At 52.0% G+C, this 16,588-nt stretch overlaps 8 protein-coding genes across 8 annotated transcripts; 4 read left to right on the top strand and 4 right to left on the bottom strand.

Annotated features, from left to right (window-relative positions):
* Positions 1-880: 880 nt before the first annotated feature.
* On the top strand, positions 881-2,587 carry M431DRAFT_72983 (hypothetical protein; the record flags this gene model as incomplete). The annotated part of the gene is made up of 2 exons (XM_024922093.1): positions 881-1,311; positions 1,363-2,587. The coding sequence occupies 2 exons, from the start codon at positions 881-883 to the stop codon at positions 2,585-2,587; spliced, it is 1,656 nt and encodes a 551-aa protein (XP_024780836.1).
* A 209-nt stretch (positions 2,588-2,796) lies between these two features.
* Positions 2,797-4,270, bottom strand: M431DRAFT_73357 (hypothetical protein; the record flags this gene model as incomplete). The annotated part of the gene is made up of 2 exons (XM_024922120.1): positions 2,797-3,152; positions 3,208-4,270. 2 exons carry the CDS (start codon positions 4,268-4,270, stop codon positions 2,797-2,799), a joined length of 1,419 nt encoding a protein of 472 aa, XP_024780837.1.
* Positions 4,271-4,670: 400 nt separating this feature from the next.
* Positions 4,671-6,024, bottom strand: M431DRAFT_503315 (hypothetical protein). The gene has a single exon (XM_024918288.1). It carries the CDS (start codon positions 5,803-5,805, stop codon positions 4,825-4,827), a length of 981 nt encoding a protein of 326 aa, XP_024780838.1. The 5' UTR covers positions 5,806-6,024; the 3' UTR covers positions 4,671-4,824.
* Positions 6,025-6,845: 821 nt separating this feature from the next.
* M431DRAFT_1093 (hypothetical protein) lies at positions 6,846-8,901 on the top strand (the record flags this gene model as incomplete). The annotated part of the gene is made up of 2 exons (XM_024911707.1): positions 6,846-7,107; positions 7,178-8,901. The coding sequence occupies 2 exons, from the start codon at positions 6,846-6,848 to the stop codon at positions 8,899-8,901; spliced, it is 1,986 nt and encodes a 661-aa protein (XP_024780839.1).
* A 146-nt stretch (positions 8,902-9,047) lies between these two features.
* Positions 9,048-9,723, bottom strand: M431DRAFT_204978 (hypothetical protein). The gene has a single exon (XM_024913379.1). The coding sequence runs from the start codon at positions 9,557-9,559 to the stop codon at positions 9,194-9,196; it is 366 nt and encodes a 121-aa protein (XP_024780840.1). The 5' UTR covers positions 9,560-9,723; the 3' UTR covers positions 9,048-9,193.
* A 165-nt stretch (positions 9,724-9,888) lies between these two features.
* M431DRAFT_71950 (hypothetical protein) lies at positions 9,889-11,157 on the bottom strand (the record flags this gene model as incomplete). Its single annotated transcript, XM_024921968.1, has 3 exons — positions 9,889-10,141; positions 10,206-10,796; positions 10,934-11,157. 3 exons carry the CDS (start codon positions 11,155-11,157, stop codon positions 9,889-9,891), a joined length of 1,068 nt encoding a protein of 355 aa, XP_024780841.1.
* An 849-nt stretch (positions 11,158-12,006) lies between these two features.
* On the top strand, positions 12,007-12,913 carry M431DRAFT_204988 (hypothetical protein). The gene has a single exon (XM_024913380.1). The coding sequence runs from the start codon at positions 12,307-12,309 to the stop codon at positions 12,766-12,768; it is 462 nt and encodes a 153-aa protein (XP_024780842.1). The 5' UTR covers positions 12,007-12,306; the 3' UTR covers positions 12,769-12,913.
* A 1,748-nt stretch (positions 12,914-14,661) lies between these two features.
* M431DRAFT_205013 (hypothetical protein) lies at positions 14,662-16,233 on the top strand. The gene is made up of 2 exons (XM_024913381.1): positions 14,662-15,128; positions 15,486-16,233. The coding sequence occupies exons 1-2, from the start codon at positions 14,990-14,992 to the stop codon at positions 15,824-15,826; spliced, it is 480 nt and encodes a 159-aa protein (XP_024780843.1). The 5' UTR covers positions 14,662-14,989; the 3' UTR covers positions 15,827-16,233.
* The last annotated feature ends 355 nt before the right edge of the window (positions 16,234-16,588 follow it).

The following is a 16,588-nucleotide window of genomic DNA, read 5'->3' on the forward strand; positions in this document are numbered from 1 at the left end:
TGTGATGTGTGTTTCAAGCTTTTTCCTGCATGTACAAAGCTGGGTACCCGACTCTGTAAAGTGGTCCCCCCGATCTGTGGCCGAATCTGAGTCCCCAGATCTGGGATATAATCATACGGGCGGAGGAGATTGAATTCGGGAGACGGTCGAGCAGAGACCCGTGAATTGAATCGAGGCCCCCGATGTCGTTGATGCGAGGAGCACGTCCAGGCTCGGCACTAGAATATCAATATTACGGGCACAAGTGAGTACCTGTGAACGGCACTACTAAAGGTGAGTAGATGATCTGGGTGGTATCGAGGCCGCAGCGTGTTGGGCTGGCGTGATTGCCGTCGCTCTAGCACCTCAGAAGCGTCACTTCAGCATGCAAAATGTCCGGAACGAGACCCCAAGCCCACTGCAAGCCCACTGCAACCCACCGCTGGTCCGCCGCCAGCCCACCGCCTACGTCAAGTGGCCAATGAGGCTGTCGTGATACGCCGTCGAGATGCCTCTGCTTACAATAGTCGCATCCTGATTGGCTGCCCGTGCAGCAAATCTGTCATTTGCAAGGGGCAGCCACAACCTCGCAATGCGTCGGGCATCGGCAAGGCTAGACCCGTTGCAGCGTCCAATTTGACGACGCGATCAGACCGATAAGATAACGCGGTACCTGGACCAACGTACCTCGTAGCTCCGTAGCTCAAGCCGACCGGGCCTTTGATCTGCAGAAAAGCATCGTTTGTTCTTTGACTTTGATGCTGTACATTAGAGCAAACCCCACATTCACCACCCAGATTTCGAGATCCCGCTTGCCAATTGCCCTCGCGTGTTCGCCAGCTCCTATTTTCTCCTTCATCTGGGGCTTGAGCTCAACTCAATCCCACCGCAGCCGCCCACGATGGCTTCAGACATGGGCAGCCCCAAGCGGGAGCTCACGCCTACAACGTCCCTCTCGTCCATCCCCCAGAAGCGCGCGTTCGACGAAGGCCACAGTCCCGCCGTACCGTCACCGCTGAATCCAGACGTCAGGCCCTCGTCCGAAGCTCAGCATGCCGACGACGCATCGCAGTCGGGTCGTTCCAAGCCCGTCAGGACAAAGAAGGAGACTCTCAAGAAGCGCGAGGCCAAGGGCGGCGATAGCAACCCCGCCACTCCAGATCCCAAAGCTGGACGCGAACCCGAGCAGAGTGAAAATAGCCCGCTGCGCTACAAGCTGGCGCCGCCCAAATTGTCTGACTTTGATCCCCCTCGCGGACCTGTCATGACGCTGCATCATAAAGTTGACGGGCCAGGCGGGGAGACAATCGAGTTCATGGAAACTTCAGACCAGTAAGTATTTCCATCTTCCAAGTTGGCGACTATTCTTAACCCAAAAACCAGTGTCTTTAACAAGAAAAACTTTCGCTACACTCCCTGTATTGCCGACCCTCTCTTCCCCTCTACGCTATACTATCGACAGACCGAGCCAGAGCCATTTGGGCCGAGAATGAGCTTCGAGGATGCCGCAACTCACGTTTTCTTCGACAAATCCGGCCGGCAAGTCACCACCGACAAAGGCTTCCGCATGGCACGAGCCAATGTGGCCGTACGTGAAGGGAGATGGTATTGGGAATGCAAGATTACACAAGGCATACAGCCGCCGAAAGACGGTGACGCAAAGCCAGTCGGCGGGAAGCACGTACGCATGGGATGGGCCAGACGAGAGGCCTCTCTAGATGCTCCCGTAGGCTTCGACGCCTACAGCTATGGCATCCGAGACGTCGCAGGCGAAAAGGTCTTCATGTCCCGTCCGAAAGAGTTCTTCCCCCCCGGCGAGGGCATACAAGAGGGCGATGTCATTGGCCTCGAAATCCAGCTGCCGTCCGAGCATTTGCATAGAAAAATCATGGCTGGTCACTATAACCCTGCCGTGGATGCGGCGGACGAGCCTGTACCGGCAACTGCAGAAGCAGCCAACATTGTGCGAGACCGAGTACCGATCCGATTCAAGGCGCACACATACTTTGAGAAAATCGAATATCACACCACCAAAGAGCTAGAAGATCTTATGAATCCTTCGCCAGCCGCATCGTCAAGCTCCTCTAGCGACGCTCCGAGCCCTACACACCCCACGCCTGCTCTACGCACACTTCCCAATTCATATATCAGAGTCTACAAAAACGGCGTACTCATGGGGACGCCTTTTGAGAATCTCTTGGGGTTTCTCCCCCCTGCATCCAAACCAATGCCCCAAGTCGGGGCCCGAGAAGGCCTCGACGACGGCATGCTGGGCTACTATCCTGCGGTCAGCGTGTTTAGAGGTGGAGCAGTCGAAGTCAACTTTGGGCCGGACTTTTGGTATCCGCCGGCAGATTACGACTCTACCAATGGCGAGGTGGATATGATTCAACCTGACGGCCTCAGCGCAAACTCTCTCCATGCGGTTGTCGAGCGGTACCAGGAGCAGATTGCGGAGGATGTTATCTATGATATCATTGACGAGGTGGACTTTTGGATGCAGGATGGGGGCGGCGCTACGAATCAGGCTGGCGTTGATGAGAAGACTAAGGAAGTGGTCATGGCACCTGGGAGAGAAGAAATCAAGGAGTTGGTGCAGGACGATTGATTGTGCGATTGTCGCATTGCATGCATGGAATAACCTAACCTAACTCAAAAGATACCCAATTACGTATACTACCAAGAAATACAAAATGAAAAAATGAAAACCAACCAAGAGGAAAGACTCATTATCCAGAATTCATGTCGTGCTCGTGTCATTACCATAAAAAAAGAGGGGTATCGAACCATCTCATCAAATAAACAATTTGTTGGTCATTAGGAGTGATTCTTCTCCCCTGCGGGAGCACCTGAAGGCGGCACCTCATCAGTTGGTGAAACTTCTTTCGGGGCTGCTACTTGTTCTCCTTCCGGCGACGTTATGATGACTGGTATGACTCCCGCGGCTGCTGCAGCCCCTGCCGCCTCTACAACTTCCGCTGCCTCTTGAGCTTCTTTGGCGTCCGTAGTTTCTTTGCCATCCGTCACTAGTTTGTCGTTCTCATCTGATTCTTCGTCTTCGGAGAGCTCTGCTAGTCGACGGGCGGCCTCTTCGTTTCCAGCTGCTGCCTCTTCACGAAGAATGCGCTCTTCACGGCCGCGCTTGTAGCAGTACCAGAGGACCACAAGCAATACTGCACATAGTTAGCTTCATGACTACATCAGCCAAGGAAGAAGAAAGAAACTCACAGCTTAGAGCGACGCTCCAGATGACATTCATGCCAATAAAAGCCGGCCATCTCGACTTCAAAACCTCCACAATCGCCCTGAGCATCCCCACAATAGCACCAGGCTTCTTCACCAGATTCGCCAAGTTCTGCCCAAAGAGCATCCTCTTAGCCGCGCCCTTCATGCCGCCCTCAGCTACTTTAATCCCCTGCGACTCCGCAGCAACAGCCAGAATCTCCGGAGCTAGCGTAGTTGTCAATTTATCCGGGAGCTGCGTAACAAGCTTCTGCAACGACGAGGGAAGCTTTTCAAAGAGCTTATTGATGGTGCCGTCGTTGTTTTCGAACAGCTTCGTAAGGTCATCGTAGGCAGTAGGCACGCCGTTGACGAGATCCTTGAAGATCTGAGTGAACCTCTGAAGGATATCGGACGAGTCCTTGGATTCGGTCACAGCTGTGTTGTTCTTGGCGGAGAGATTCAAGAGGTCGAGGACACGGGTGAGGTCCTTTTTCTCGCGCTCGGCTTCTTTGGGCGTGACGTTTTCGGTGTCTGGTTTGAGTGTGTCGCTGGGCTTGACGGTATCTGCTGGTTTCTTGTTTCTTGTAAAGAATAGGGACAGCCTGTTGGGCTGCTTTTCTGCCTTTTCTTTTCCATTCTTTTTCGCCTTTTCTTTTCCGTTCTTGTCTGATTTTTCTCCGGCGCCTTCGTCTTGTTTCTTTGCAGCGTCGGGGGCCTTCCCAGCCTTATCCTTCTCGTCATCGGTGTTCTGCTTTGATTCATCGATGGAACTTTCGACGTCGGAGTGCCAGTCTACATCGTAGGTGTAGATGCGAGGCGGCAGCGGTGGTGGAGATCCATCGGTGTTCTGGGCGAGGAGCTCCTCTAGGAATCGCTCGTCCTCGGGCTTGAGGACTGTCTTTGGATGGTTAAGCTCTGAGCTGGACGAATCGTAATTCTCGTCTTGCTTATCGCCCTCCTTGTTTGCATCCGCTGCTGACTTTCCATCGTTCTTTGGAGTATCCTTTGCGCTCTCCTTCTCTTCTCTGCTCTTCTTGAATTTCTTATAGGTAAAGTACTCCAGCATCTTGCTCTCCGTTTCGATCGCAACGTAGGTGTAAAGGCTTGTAGGTGGGTCGTGAGACGAAGGGTTGAGTGATAGGAATTGAAATGCAAGGGCGTGGATCTACTTCGCCTCACTGGAATCTGATTAAATTAGTAGATCGTTGACACGTGCAAGCCAAGTCGTCACGATGTCAAAGAAAGTGAATCGTGAGGGTGATGTCATTGGGTGCAGCACCCTAAGCTTCGACCAATCAAAACTGCAGCGCATCTTCGAGCAAAAGCCTCCCTGCGCAAGAAGCAGTACGTACCCGCAGCATTAGCACTGTAGAGGAGTGAAATGAAGTCTGCGCAATACACTCCGTACAGAAAGACAGCGAGGCACATCTCGCAAATGACGGTGATGCAAATGTTTAGCATATATCTCAGTTGGACAATAAAAATTGTTCTAGGGTATCATTCGTAAATGGTAGTACCATATCCCGCCCATCATACAGTCATATCCGCGACAATATCAGCCAAGATATTCCAAACGACAGCGCAAATTTCGTGGCTTTGCCGATAATTCATCTCATCCCATCATTCCTCCTCCTCGCCTTCACTTTCTTCGTCACCTCCCTGCTCATGAACAATCTCATCTGCCAGCGCACTCCTATGGCCGCCGCTCTGTCTTCGACCCCGTCGATACGCCTCGGTCATTGTGATGGCCCTCTCTCCAACATAATGATTCCCAGTCCATTCACGAGAGCATTTAGGGCAATTCGTTCCCCGCCGTGACCTCCAAAACGCTTCCTGGCAAATATCATGCAGCCGGAGTGTGCAGTCGGGATCTGCACACCTGAGACCCCATGTGACAATCTCCTTGCACGCCTCGCAGAATTTGATCCTCTGCCACTCGCCAGGCTCAGCATCTGGGTCATTGTACATATCAATGAGCCAAGGACGGAGCTCCAACAGCGCTCGTGGCGTCAGCGAGTAGAAACCCTCTCTGCTAATCTCGAACCAGCCCCCCTCAACGAGACTTTCGAGAACATTTTCCACCTCGCTATGCTTCAAACCCCTATCTATCGGAGTTTGTGACTGTTCTTCTCCGTCCCCCTGACTCTCTCTGCGTGGCGGCCTTGCAAGTTTGATAGCTTGCATCTCGGTAATGCAGAGCGACTCAAGCCGGGGCCGGTTAAACTTTTCAAACATGGCATCGAGAACTCGCTTGATGAAGGATAGCTCTTCCGGGCTGTATATTGTAGCGAGCTGTGTCTGGGGGTCAGAAGTGGTGTTCACGAGGGCAAAGATCCTCTCCTTGGTGACCTGGTGCTGCGTGCTCCGAATCTCATAGTCAAACTGAGATGCTGCGGCGGAAGCTTTGTCGATGTAGTCATGAAACACTTCTTCTGTGATCTGGTCGGGCCTGCATTCTGAACCTTCTGGGTCGCCGGAATTGTCGGCGTTGATGATGGCGGCAATTATTGGCCGTGCTTCTTTGTATGTCAATGTTCCATTGGCAAGGAGGGCCTGAAGGAAAGCCCTGTTGCCATGACGATATCCCGATTGAGTACTCATGGGTTGTATCCTCGAGAATCTGTGTGTTTTCTTTATGTCTAAGAATGAAAAGAGGGGCTCGTATGAGGGTAAAATGCAGAATGATCTCAAGATTCTTAATCGGCTCTCAAGTGAAGCAAATTCACAAAACGCGTGAACAACGCGTGCCTCTTTAATGGACTGTGGCGGTGCATGGCTTGATTCGTCCACCAATACTGGAGATGTAAAGAGTAACGGCCAATATCAAGCAAAAATAATGATATTCTAATCTTTTTATCATCATAAAATCTCTATAACCTAGAAAAGCTATAGGTGCAATACAATGTATTCCAAGTCTACCCCATCATCTGCACAAGGCACGGGGAATTAATGCACATCTAGGTACACCTGATTGTATCTACACAGGCAGTACTGGTTAGATTCTCGTACTAAGAGCTGTCTAAATGCTTGAGTCTGTTGCAATCCTTCATATTTTCTCTCTATTGTAATGCTCATCATCCTTCATAGAACACTCTGCTTGATCATGCGTCTTCTTGGTCCAGTGAATGCAGCTCTTAATGTGTAGCTGCGCCACAGTTGTGATGACTCATCAATTCTTACTGGCTACTAAACCACTACACGTCGGGCTTTGTCCTACATAAATTCAATTCATCATTGTGTCAACACAAGGCAAATCCCCAATATACTAATTGCTCTGTGCCGTCGAAGTAGAAATTACAGTATACCACCGAGGACTCGCAATATCCCCATTGAGACACGCGGAGACGCTGTGAACTGCTTGGAGCTGCCCTTGCTCCGTCTCTCTCAGGTCTACAATACAGTCTAACAGCGCTCTTTGAGAGGTCTCGAGCTTTGGCAAACATCTTATCACGCATCCACTCAAGCGTCTACAACCATCTTTATTCTCTTATCTATCAGCTATTTGTATGGGATATTTGGATTCTTGAAGCCGCTTCAGGTCAAGGGGTCACGAGACCCACGTGTCGGGATAGGCAGCGTGTGGTCGTGGAGCAGAACAGCAGCGACACTCGTCCAAAACGCTGTATCATGATTGAGAAGCCATGGACACCAAAGACTTTGATGTGATCCGCATTGCGAGGAGCGATGGAGTCGATACCGGACCGGGGTATTGGCCAGTGACAACGGCGACACCAGCAGCCACCACTGCCGCCAAGAAATCGGGCAAGGAGGCCACTGTCGCAGACAAGACTCCGCGAACAAAGCCTCAGATGATGAGGCTTGCTGAAGACGACCCGAGATTTGTGGAGTGGCGGATCAAGTTGGGCATTCTATTGAAGCAGGAGCTTTCACCCAACCCAGATGGTAAGATACTCCCAGCAACGTTGGCATGCTGCAGCTAGAACACAGCCTGATAATGTCTTTTTCTCTGCAGAAGGAAATCCGTGGTATGTGCAATTTCCACGAGGTTACTGGCTATATGAAAAATCCAAGCACCTCTGGGTGTCTGGATACCCCACCAAATCAAAGCTATTCAAGAGTCCTCAGGAATTCGGCGTCCACTTGATATGGCTGCTGTCAGCATCCAAGGACTACGGCGACTGCTGCTGTGTTCACTGCAATATGCCCAACCTCGCAAAGCCTCCACTGGTTTCCGAAGAGGCGGCAGTGGCACAGCCTGCTGCTCAAAGCTCAAGTCAACCCTCCATCCCAGCCCCTGTTCATGTTCAGGCTCAGGCTCAGGTGCCAATTCAACCTCCTATCCAAGCCCTGGGAGAAACCCCAGCGAAGCTCGAGAGACCTGTCAAAGTAACGCCGGTTCCTTTGCCTCCAATCCCGGGCCAACCATCTCACAAGCCGCCCAATATTAGTCCTCATCCACAGGCGGCGCAGCAACCACAGCAGCCTCAACAACTGTCACAGCAACCGCTACAAGCGAAGCCTATCCAGCAGACTCCTGTACCGCTACCCACACCGATTCAGCCACGCGACTCGCGCGAGCCGTCCCAGCCCACACAATCTGCTCAATCCCCTCAGCTTATACAGCCAAACCCCTCCCAGCCACTCCCTACAGCTGTTCCCAATCTTTCAGCCCCGATGCCTGCTGCTGCGCCGGCTGCAGTGCCTACACCGCTTCAGCAGCAAGCACTCCAGCAGCCAAAACCTCAGGCTATCCAATGGTCGCTTAAGGGGCCATTGCTCTTCCGAGCTGGAGAACTCGTATGGTATCAGACAGGTAATACCTGGCGGCTTGGGATTATTTCGACCCCTGGCAACATGACCCCCAGCGGCATGACGTTCGAGTTATTACCCATTGGTCATGCCGTGGTGCCTCAACCAAATGTGACAAAAGCTGAGGCCGACCTGCGGCCATTCCACTGCTACAGCGTCCCTTCCGTTGACATTGCGGAACTCAAGGACAAGGTGTTTGATGACGTGCCTTGGGAAAGCCTGTTTCAGGCTGCCGGGAACAATGCTGTTCGACGAGATCTTATTAACCTTGATGCTTCCAAGATGGCGGCCTCAAAAGTTGACTTCTCTCACTCGCTTTGGACCCGTCGCGGTGATGACCCCACCGGAAAAGCCGTGTCCTATTACGGCTGCTTCTTCGGTGCTGAGCGCCTCGAGATCGGCGATGCCGTACGGGTGAAAATGGCAGGGGCCGAGGCGAACTCCAGCCCGACAACCGTGATGGGCTTGCTACACATCTTTACTAGCGCCGACTATCCTGGCTCTGTTTTCTTCCGCGGACCAATCTATCAGTTGTCAAAGGGCCCCAGCGCTGCGGGCAACGTCATCGACGATGAAAAGGATAAGCTGCCCCTCGCGCTGCAGGAGGAAATTCGGTGGCGGACGCAAGTTACGCGAAGCAAGCAGTGGTGCTGGATTCTCATCAAGGATAATGTTGTGTTCAAGGAGCAGTCTATACGTGGGCGCTTTTACCCTACGCACCGGCTCATGCCCATTTACAATATGAATGACTTCAGGGGCCTGGTCGCGGGGCAACCGTTGAGAGATCAGCATATATACTTGAATAACCGGATGGATGGAGGAGCGGGGAGACATATTGGGCGGAAGGCGAATCGAATTGATACGCTGGGGCCTTGTGTGCCGCATACGGCGAGGCTGGTGCTTGAGCCACACATCATAGAGGAGTAGTTGTGACTTGACGGGATTCTGTTTTGCATTTGTGAAGAAAATGGAATGGCAGCACGGAGCTGGAGCGCCCCCTGAAAAGGTTGATGGCGTAATACCATAATAGTGTTTTGTTTACAGTTGGTAGGTAAGATATACAATGCTTTGGGCAATACAGTCACAGAACGAGTCCTTCGGAGAATCATAAGCGTGACAGATATACAAATATATTTATATATATCGATAGCCACCCTCATCAAAGATGGAAAGAGATTTCATTTTACTTTTTTCTTTTTAATGTTGAGTTTACATCATCCTAACCCACCATGTGGTTAGAACGAAAGGCAGAAGAATAAACACAGTTGACGATGAGATGAGTGTTGAAAAGATAATCAAATAAAAGGGTAGACAGAGGGTGGGGGGAGAATAAACCAGTCATGCTCTCTCGCTTTTTGCGCTTAAAAAAAAATAAGATATCAACCAAATAAAATCCACAACAAAAAACACCAAGACAAAAAAAAACTAGTCGTTCATCAATGAGCTGACCATTCCGAGTGAAGCCATCCTTCTTTTTAATCTTTGTCCGTCCACCATATCCACCTCTTTGACCAGTATATAGAATAATGGATCTGATAGATTGTCTGCTCGATTCCCTTCCTCCCCCTTTCGGTATATTGTTCATGACAAAAGAAATAGAGAGCTGTTGCTTGTTTGCGCAGTTTGGCTGGACTGACGCTTAATATGTAAAGAGAAGAAGAAAATGTCGTCGTTCCAGGTAATATTCAGTGCCTGAGGGAAAGGGGGTGAGATGAGGAAAGTGAGGTGAAGAATGCTTCAGCACACGAAACGACGCTCTAATAAAGTCGAATGACGTCGTCAAGGTCGTCTATGTAAAAACAAGAACAGACGTAAAGGTGAATGCAAGACGTGAGGGGGGAAAGAAAAAAAAGAATTCGCTCAAGGATCGATGCAGACAACAGCTTATCCGTGCAAGTCAAACCAAGACAAATCCTACGTGACTTTGAGACTGTCCAGTTTAATCTGTATCGACTTGACCACGTCCGGGTCGGGTATCGGTTCCACCTTGCGAGGCCGAGCACGAGGAGAGGACTTTGATTTTGGATTTTTACATTTCCTGCATTCGGTTCCATTCGCGGCGTCCGTGGGATAGACTGCTTTACACTTTTCGCATTCGTAGTGAGGCACGCTGTTGGGGCCAAACTCATCGCCGGGATACCCAAATGGATATTTGTCCTTCTTTGGCCTATCACATATTCTTGTCAGCATTTAAACATGCCACTTATACGAGAATCAAGTGGTCTACTTACGGGTCTCGAGGGCAGTCGGTACAGCGAACGTGACTGCATCTCTCGCATACTTTGGTCCCGGCAATGAATAACGTCTGGCACTCGTGGCAGGTTCGTCGGACACGTTGGCGAGGCTTCTTATGGACGAGATCCTGGCCTCCTGTCTTGCTTGGGCGTGTAAGCACGAATTTCTTGTCTTCTGGGCCGTAGTCGGGCAGTATCGGGGCGTTTTCGCGGTTGGCCTTGATCTTGGCAGCTCTCCTTTCGCGACTGGCAATGGCCTCGGCCTCAGAGAGCTTCGGTGGGTAACGCGTGCATTTGGTGCAACGGTTATGGTTGCAGTTGGGGCATTCCTTAGCAGCGCCAAAGGTAGCGTTGCAGCGATGGCAGGTTCGTCGAATGCGCATTCTAATAGGCTTATCCATGCGCAGTACGGTGTCGTTAGGGATGGCGTTTTGCCATTGCATGGGTTGAATCTCCAGGCCAAATCGTTCGTTCAACTTTTTGGCTCGCTCTTCAAACAGCTCGAGCCTGGAGAGCTTGTTGACTCCGGCCATATTCTCATACGCAGCCCGCGCATCGGATTTGACGGCGACATGACTGATACTAGGTCTATACGTTAAAAGGCTTGTTAGCGATGCTACATACAAGTTGGGGCTCAGAAATGCCAACGATTATCGCATTACGGTAGGTAGCCGTAACAGGCAGTTGGCCAAGCCCCAAGAAAGCAATTTCGGCGTCACACGTACGATTTAGGAGCGTCTTCAACTCTGGGTTCTGTAACCGTAACAGGCGCAGCGACATCGCTGACATTAACAGCAGCTGAGGGTGCGACAGCTGGTGGTTGACGCTTAGAGCCGGCCGAGTCGCCTCTCCTCCAAACGCCCTTGACCTTGGAAAACACCTTGCCGATTCCCTTCTTCTCTTTCTCGGCCTTTGGCAACGATCCCTCTGGTTGGGCGGAGGAGCTCATAGTGTCGTTGTTGGTTGGTGTACACAATTGCAACGGTAGTTTGTCTCAAAAAAACCGTTGGCACGTTGAATCCGGTAGGCTGGTAAACGGGAATAATCGCAATGATAGCCTTGGGTGACCTGTCGAAACACTCGGAATCCTTCCGCAGGTCTCTTTTCTTTTTCTGTCTGCGCACTCCTTTTTTTTTTTTTTTTTTTTTGCTTTGTTCGGGGAATAGGAACCGTTACCACGGTAAATAGCGATCCTTCGGGGTCGTAGGTTTTTTCGATGGCTGGGCAAAGCTGGAATTGAGGTCGATAGGTGTCGCGAGGGCCCGGACCTAGAAATGGAGAAAGATCGGCCTAACGACAGCGCATCATCTGACGTCTCGCCGCGACTGAAGTGAAGCCGGACACAAACGAGGACTCGAGTGCCTTGAAGTGGTGTGTGAAGATTAGAGTCGGAGGAGAGCGACGGGTCGCACAGCGTCCTGGAGGTCCAGCGGTTTTAGCACTAATGCCGGGTTGTCCCAGGTGCTGCTAGGCCTGCAGCTTCAGCGGTCTTAGCGCGCAGTAGCTCGCACCGTGGTCGCACCGTGGACAGGGCCCCTGCTTGCCCTGCGTTGCGGCGACTAAAACAAGCCAGCGGCGTCAGACGTACGGTGCACGGTGCTATTCGCACTTACACCGGACCGGCGCCAGCAGCCCGGGATGGTTCCTTCCTCAAAACAGCACTGGCTCCCTGCTATCCGCAGGCAGGTACGAGGCACGGGCACCGGGATGCCAATGCGAGGCAAGTACTCGTGGCTGCTATTAAGTACAGCATGACAAGCAGGGCAGAGACGGGAATCGCCACAACTTGGAAAATTCATCACCATCGCCAGCCGCCGCGGAACCTACCCAGAACCCAGGCCGACAGGGGGTGGCGGGTTGTTTGTATTTGATTATCAATAGCGACAGGCGCAGGTACCGATACGACGCATTATCTCAGCTGCTGCGCGACAAGTCAGTCCTACGCTGCCGGCCAAGTTCCAGTCCAGGTACCGCTACCTGGTCTCGTTGCACCGTGCGATGCAAAACTGGCGGGCGAGCCTCTACGCAAGCGCGCGACTCATGGGGAGCTCCTATTTCAATTCCCCCCCACTCCCCTAGACATTAGCAACGGGCGACGATGGGGCTGCTGCCATGGAATTGCATGGGTGTCCAGCGCACCGGAGCCTGGCGCGGGGTCTGTCCAGTTTCTGCCCCAAGCAACACTGGGAAACACGACGCCAACGCCGCAAGAGGGTCCTGGAAATGGCCTGTGGTTGGGCAGACAGCACTTCGGACCCAGCACTCTGGGAGGATGGTGTGCGGGAAGCGTGTTACGGGAGCTGCCAGCGGGAACACCAGACTTTGCCTCCCGTCAATCCGCACCCAGCCCGTCGGGTCGCAGCGGCGGCGGTCGGGCTTTGGGGCCAGACAGATTGGACGCCGCCAAGGTGGACATGATGCATCCATCCAAACACCTACAGTAGCGCCCTGCAGCACGTCCTGCGCCTGTGCAAAGCGCAGATGTGTCAGTGCGTGCGAATACTCGTACTATCCTGCTGGCACCACGTTTGGCGCACCAAATATCGAATCGAGGAGGTGATCCGGCCACGGGAAGGTGGGGTGGCTTTTCCGTCGAATCCTAGCTCCCTTTGGTTTTACATTACGGAGCACACGTGTATCCTCCCTACGGAGATTTCCATCACAACACTGCTACCAGGCCTCCGTTGCAGAGCGATGGCCTACGCTACGTCTGAGCACCTGGGCATTTCTCTCGGTCCAACACATGGCTAACAGGGCTGCAACATGGCGGAGAGGGCATTACCGACCTCTCGAGCTTGACATGGGCTGTCGTATTCTAGCCCTATCACAAGTAGGCGAAACAAGCCCGTGCTAGTGCTGCCAGGAGGGCTTTGTAAGTTGACCGAAAGGACGACTCTTCTTTCGTTTGCCGGCCCTAGGCATGATCGACCAAGTTCCGGCAGAATTTCTCCAGGGAGGCGAGGCCGTCCTAAACCATTTCGGCAGCCTCTGAAGAAATCCCGGGCACCCGGGTTGTGCTTTGATTATTGCAGAAATGTTCTTTCCGCATTTGCGCATCGCTACTCGTGCTCGGACATTATGTCATGACAACCTCGCGAGAAATATGAGGACGTTCTTCAAAGCTGTTATGATGTAAAACACTGCGCAGATACAAGCAGAGGTAAGCATGTGTTTGCGAACTCACATAATTACTCCGCACCACAGCATATATTTCCCACGCCTCATGATTAATTAAAATCACACTATTGCGTATACTACACTGTCCTCTATAAGAACGAGACTATTCATTGTCATACCCCGAAGAAAGTCGTGCGAACCCGGGAAATTGCAAAATGCCTTCCTCTTCTGCGGCCCTTTCTGGTACTCATTGGTCTGTGCTGGAAGCGTTGGACAACCACAATCGCAAATTGGGCACCGTGGCGGAGTACGCCGTACCGGCTACCAGGTATCAGCAACTCTCGCGTTTCGCACCGTTGCTCTCATGCAAGTCGACGTTATGGGCCACTTTAGTCTCTGCCGTGAAAGCTTAGGCGAGACTGGCAACAAGTTCGTCTGCACACGCCATTTGCTACGCTACTCTCACAACCAACGCGCTTCTAGAACGGCGAACAGTACCGGCTGCAGACTAGCAAGCGCTGCATATCAACGCAAAGCAAGCAGGCCTCGAAACAGGAAGCTGGCCCGACAGTATGGCATCGAATCCCCGCACGACACGACATTTTCTGACACTGTGGCTCTACGTCGGCGAGTTTTCTGATGTGTCAACTCTCACACAGTTAGCTCAAACGCGCCCGCTAATTTGAGACCCTGTCAACTTGGAAGGTGCCTCATGCAGCATGGCCAGATACCCTAGCCAGGCAAACCAGGCTTCGTTTCCGCGGCTTGGCCTCTGCACGCGGTTACGACTTGGGAGAAGTACGGTACGAGCAATCAACCAGAGGACCATGCTTGTAACCTCTGATCCCTCAACGGCTTGGACGAGGAGGGTGACAAGATGCCTGCGCCGGCACGTAACGAGCAGCCAGTTGCCAGAGCAGACCAATCACACACGGCAAGGGCCGATGCGTCCTTGGCATCCTTTGCCATTCATTGCAACGAGCCAAAGTGCAGATCCACATCCATAGACGGTGAGCTGCTGCTGGGCTATCGCTTAGCATCTGCTAGGCGGTCACAACCTGGTGTTTGTTAGCCGATTGAGACGCCGAAGGGGAAGAGTCAAAGAAGCTGAGGGCAATCTAGATACAGGCGCAGGTATGAGTGCAAAACGTCAGCCTGGATTTTACTTCACCGACAAAGCGAAGCCGCGAGCGCAATGCCCCCATAACGCAATACCCAAAAAGCTCTCAGTTGCTTTGCCCCTTGAGGTAGCATTGCCGATAACATCATTTCGGAATTTTTCGCCCACATGCCTATTCCTGTACCTGTACCAGCACACTCTATGAGTACAATACTACTTGCACAAGCATGTCACCACACGCTCCAGCAGGGTGCATGTGGCATAATGCTCCCTTGTGTGAATTTGGTTTCTGGCTCTTGATCAATGACTTTACATTATCCCCGAGGCGAGGGTCTCTCTCTGTGTGGGGATGCTACTCGGATGGTGTGCATAGCTGCAGATTGCCTCAGCAGCTGCAAGACTAATACCAGTAGCGCACCCAACAAGCCGTCACGCAGCGTCCCACAAACCTGGAGACCGGTGTATCAACGAGACAGCGTGGCATGCAGGTCGTTTCATTCTTCCACGAAGCGAATGTCACCCTCTGAGCCACTTATAGAAGCAGATGAGCATACAAGTGGCTCGTCACAAAGAATCCCCTAATACAGAGTGTATTCCGTGGGGGCTCTCTCTCTCCTTGTTGGACAGTGAGCACCGCTTCCCAGTTATGGGGAACAGAAGGACGGCGTCGTTACATCATAGAGGTGAGTCTGCCCATTTTGCAATCTCCTGTGTCATATAATATGCGTTCAGTATGTATGCACCTCTCCATATTCGTGCCACACAAATGCACTTCGCATAGTGGTCGTATCTGCATGTACATATCTACAATAGTATTACAGCACCTGGGCAGTTTTTTTCCTTCCGAGCATCCCCGCGGAGGTGATCCGAGCATATGGAGTGGTATCCATATGATAGTTGCAAGGTTGAGTACGATGTACATGTGATAGACGCGAGGAACTCAATTTACCCTGAACAACCTCTTATTTCATAGAGCCTAACACAGAGTTCCAGTACTCCTCGCATACCACTACATGTGTACCAACGCTGACCCTCCTTAGGCGAATGCAGGATTCGGGGGGCTGGTTTTTTACAACGCCGACGTGGAGGCTCTCCGGTGTCTCAAAGCTGCTGGAACTCAAAGTCGGTGAGCCTCCAGCGTTTCCCAAAAGCCGGGAGTCAGATCTACTTGCACAAGGCACGAGTAAGCTTGGGTGAAGCAACTACCACTAGCACTTGCAGCCTAGTGCGAGCCAGAGCTGCCATCCGATCGGTTTTGCACTGGCCCGGCAAGCAACCCGATTCTCGTCGCCCGTTGGTGGGACCGGAACAAGCAGCTTGCGTCGAGGTGGACAGCGCGCCCTGCATCACACCCTGGGCCTGGCACCGAGTACGTGGATGAGCCAATAGGCCGTGGCAGCTTAGTAGTGATACCACCACACCACCGCTGTTGCTCTTGAGACAGCGCTATTAGCCTAAGTTGCGACAGAATGCAATGTGAGTGGTTCTGTTTTCGGGTGGACATCGTACGATGATTGCCACGGGGAAGTATCGTTGGGCTGCCGAAGAAATGACGTCCCATCCCTGCTTCCCTACAACGCATCTGCTCCATACTGTGCTACTGCGGCCGCCTCCTGTCTCCAAGCTGTCTGAACAAATGGCTCAATGCACCAAGGACAAGTCCCTGCTCCACAGGGAAAGGGAGCATTCCGTCACCGGGTTTCGCTTGTGCTAATCAGCTTCAACTGCCAAGCTGGTCTTCAACTTTACGATTAGTGGAAAATCGCCAAGCCCGAAGTGACATTCCAATCAACTCTTGGTAACATCTAGTGCGGAACTAATGATGGACAATAGGCGAGGCGATAGACTGCTTTGTATGTATGGTTGCCGAACCCCTAGTAAAAGGTAGTTATCCGACGAGCGATTTCACAGCTGGCAGCAGTATTCAAGGTTTGGAAAAGAAACTAAACTCAGAGACAGGGCCGATAATATGCGGTCAACTGCCGTCCGAGGAGGAACGAATGTGATCAATTTTACGTATTTTTGAGTCATTATTCCTTTCTCACTTGAAGGCATTCCCTAGATACTCTAATACTTGTCAGTGATGTTGCTATATGATCTTGTGATCCCTTGTTTACTTAGTCGTACTTAGATTCGACTAGCA

This window comes from Trichoderma harzianum, assembly GCF_003025095.1.
Source record: "Trichoderma harzianum CBS 226.95 unplaced genomic scaffold M431scaffold_1, whole genome shotgun sequence".
In the NCBI taxonomy this organism is placed as follows: Eukaryota; Fungi; Ascomycota; class Sordariomycetes; order Hypocreales; family Hypocreaceae; genus Trichoderma; species Trichoderma harzianum.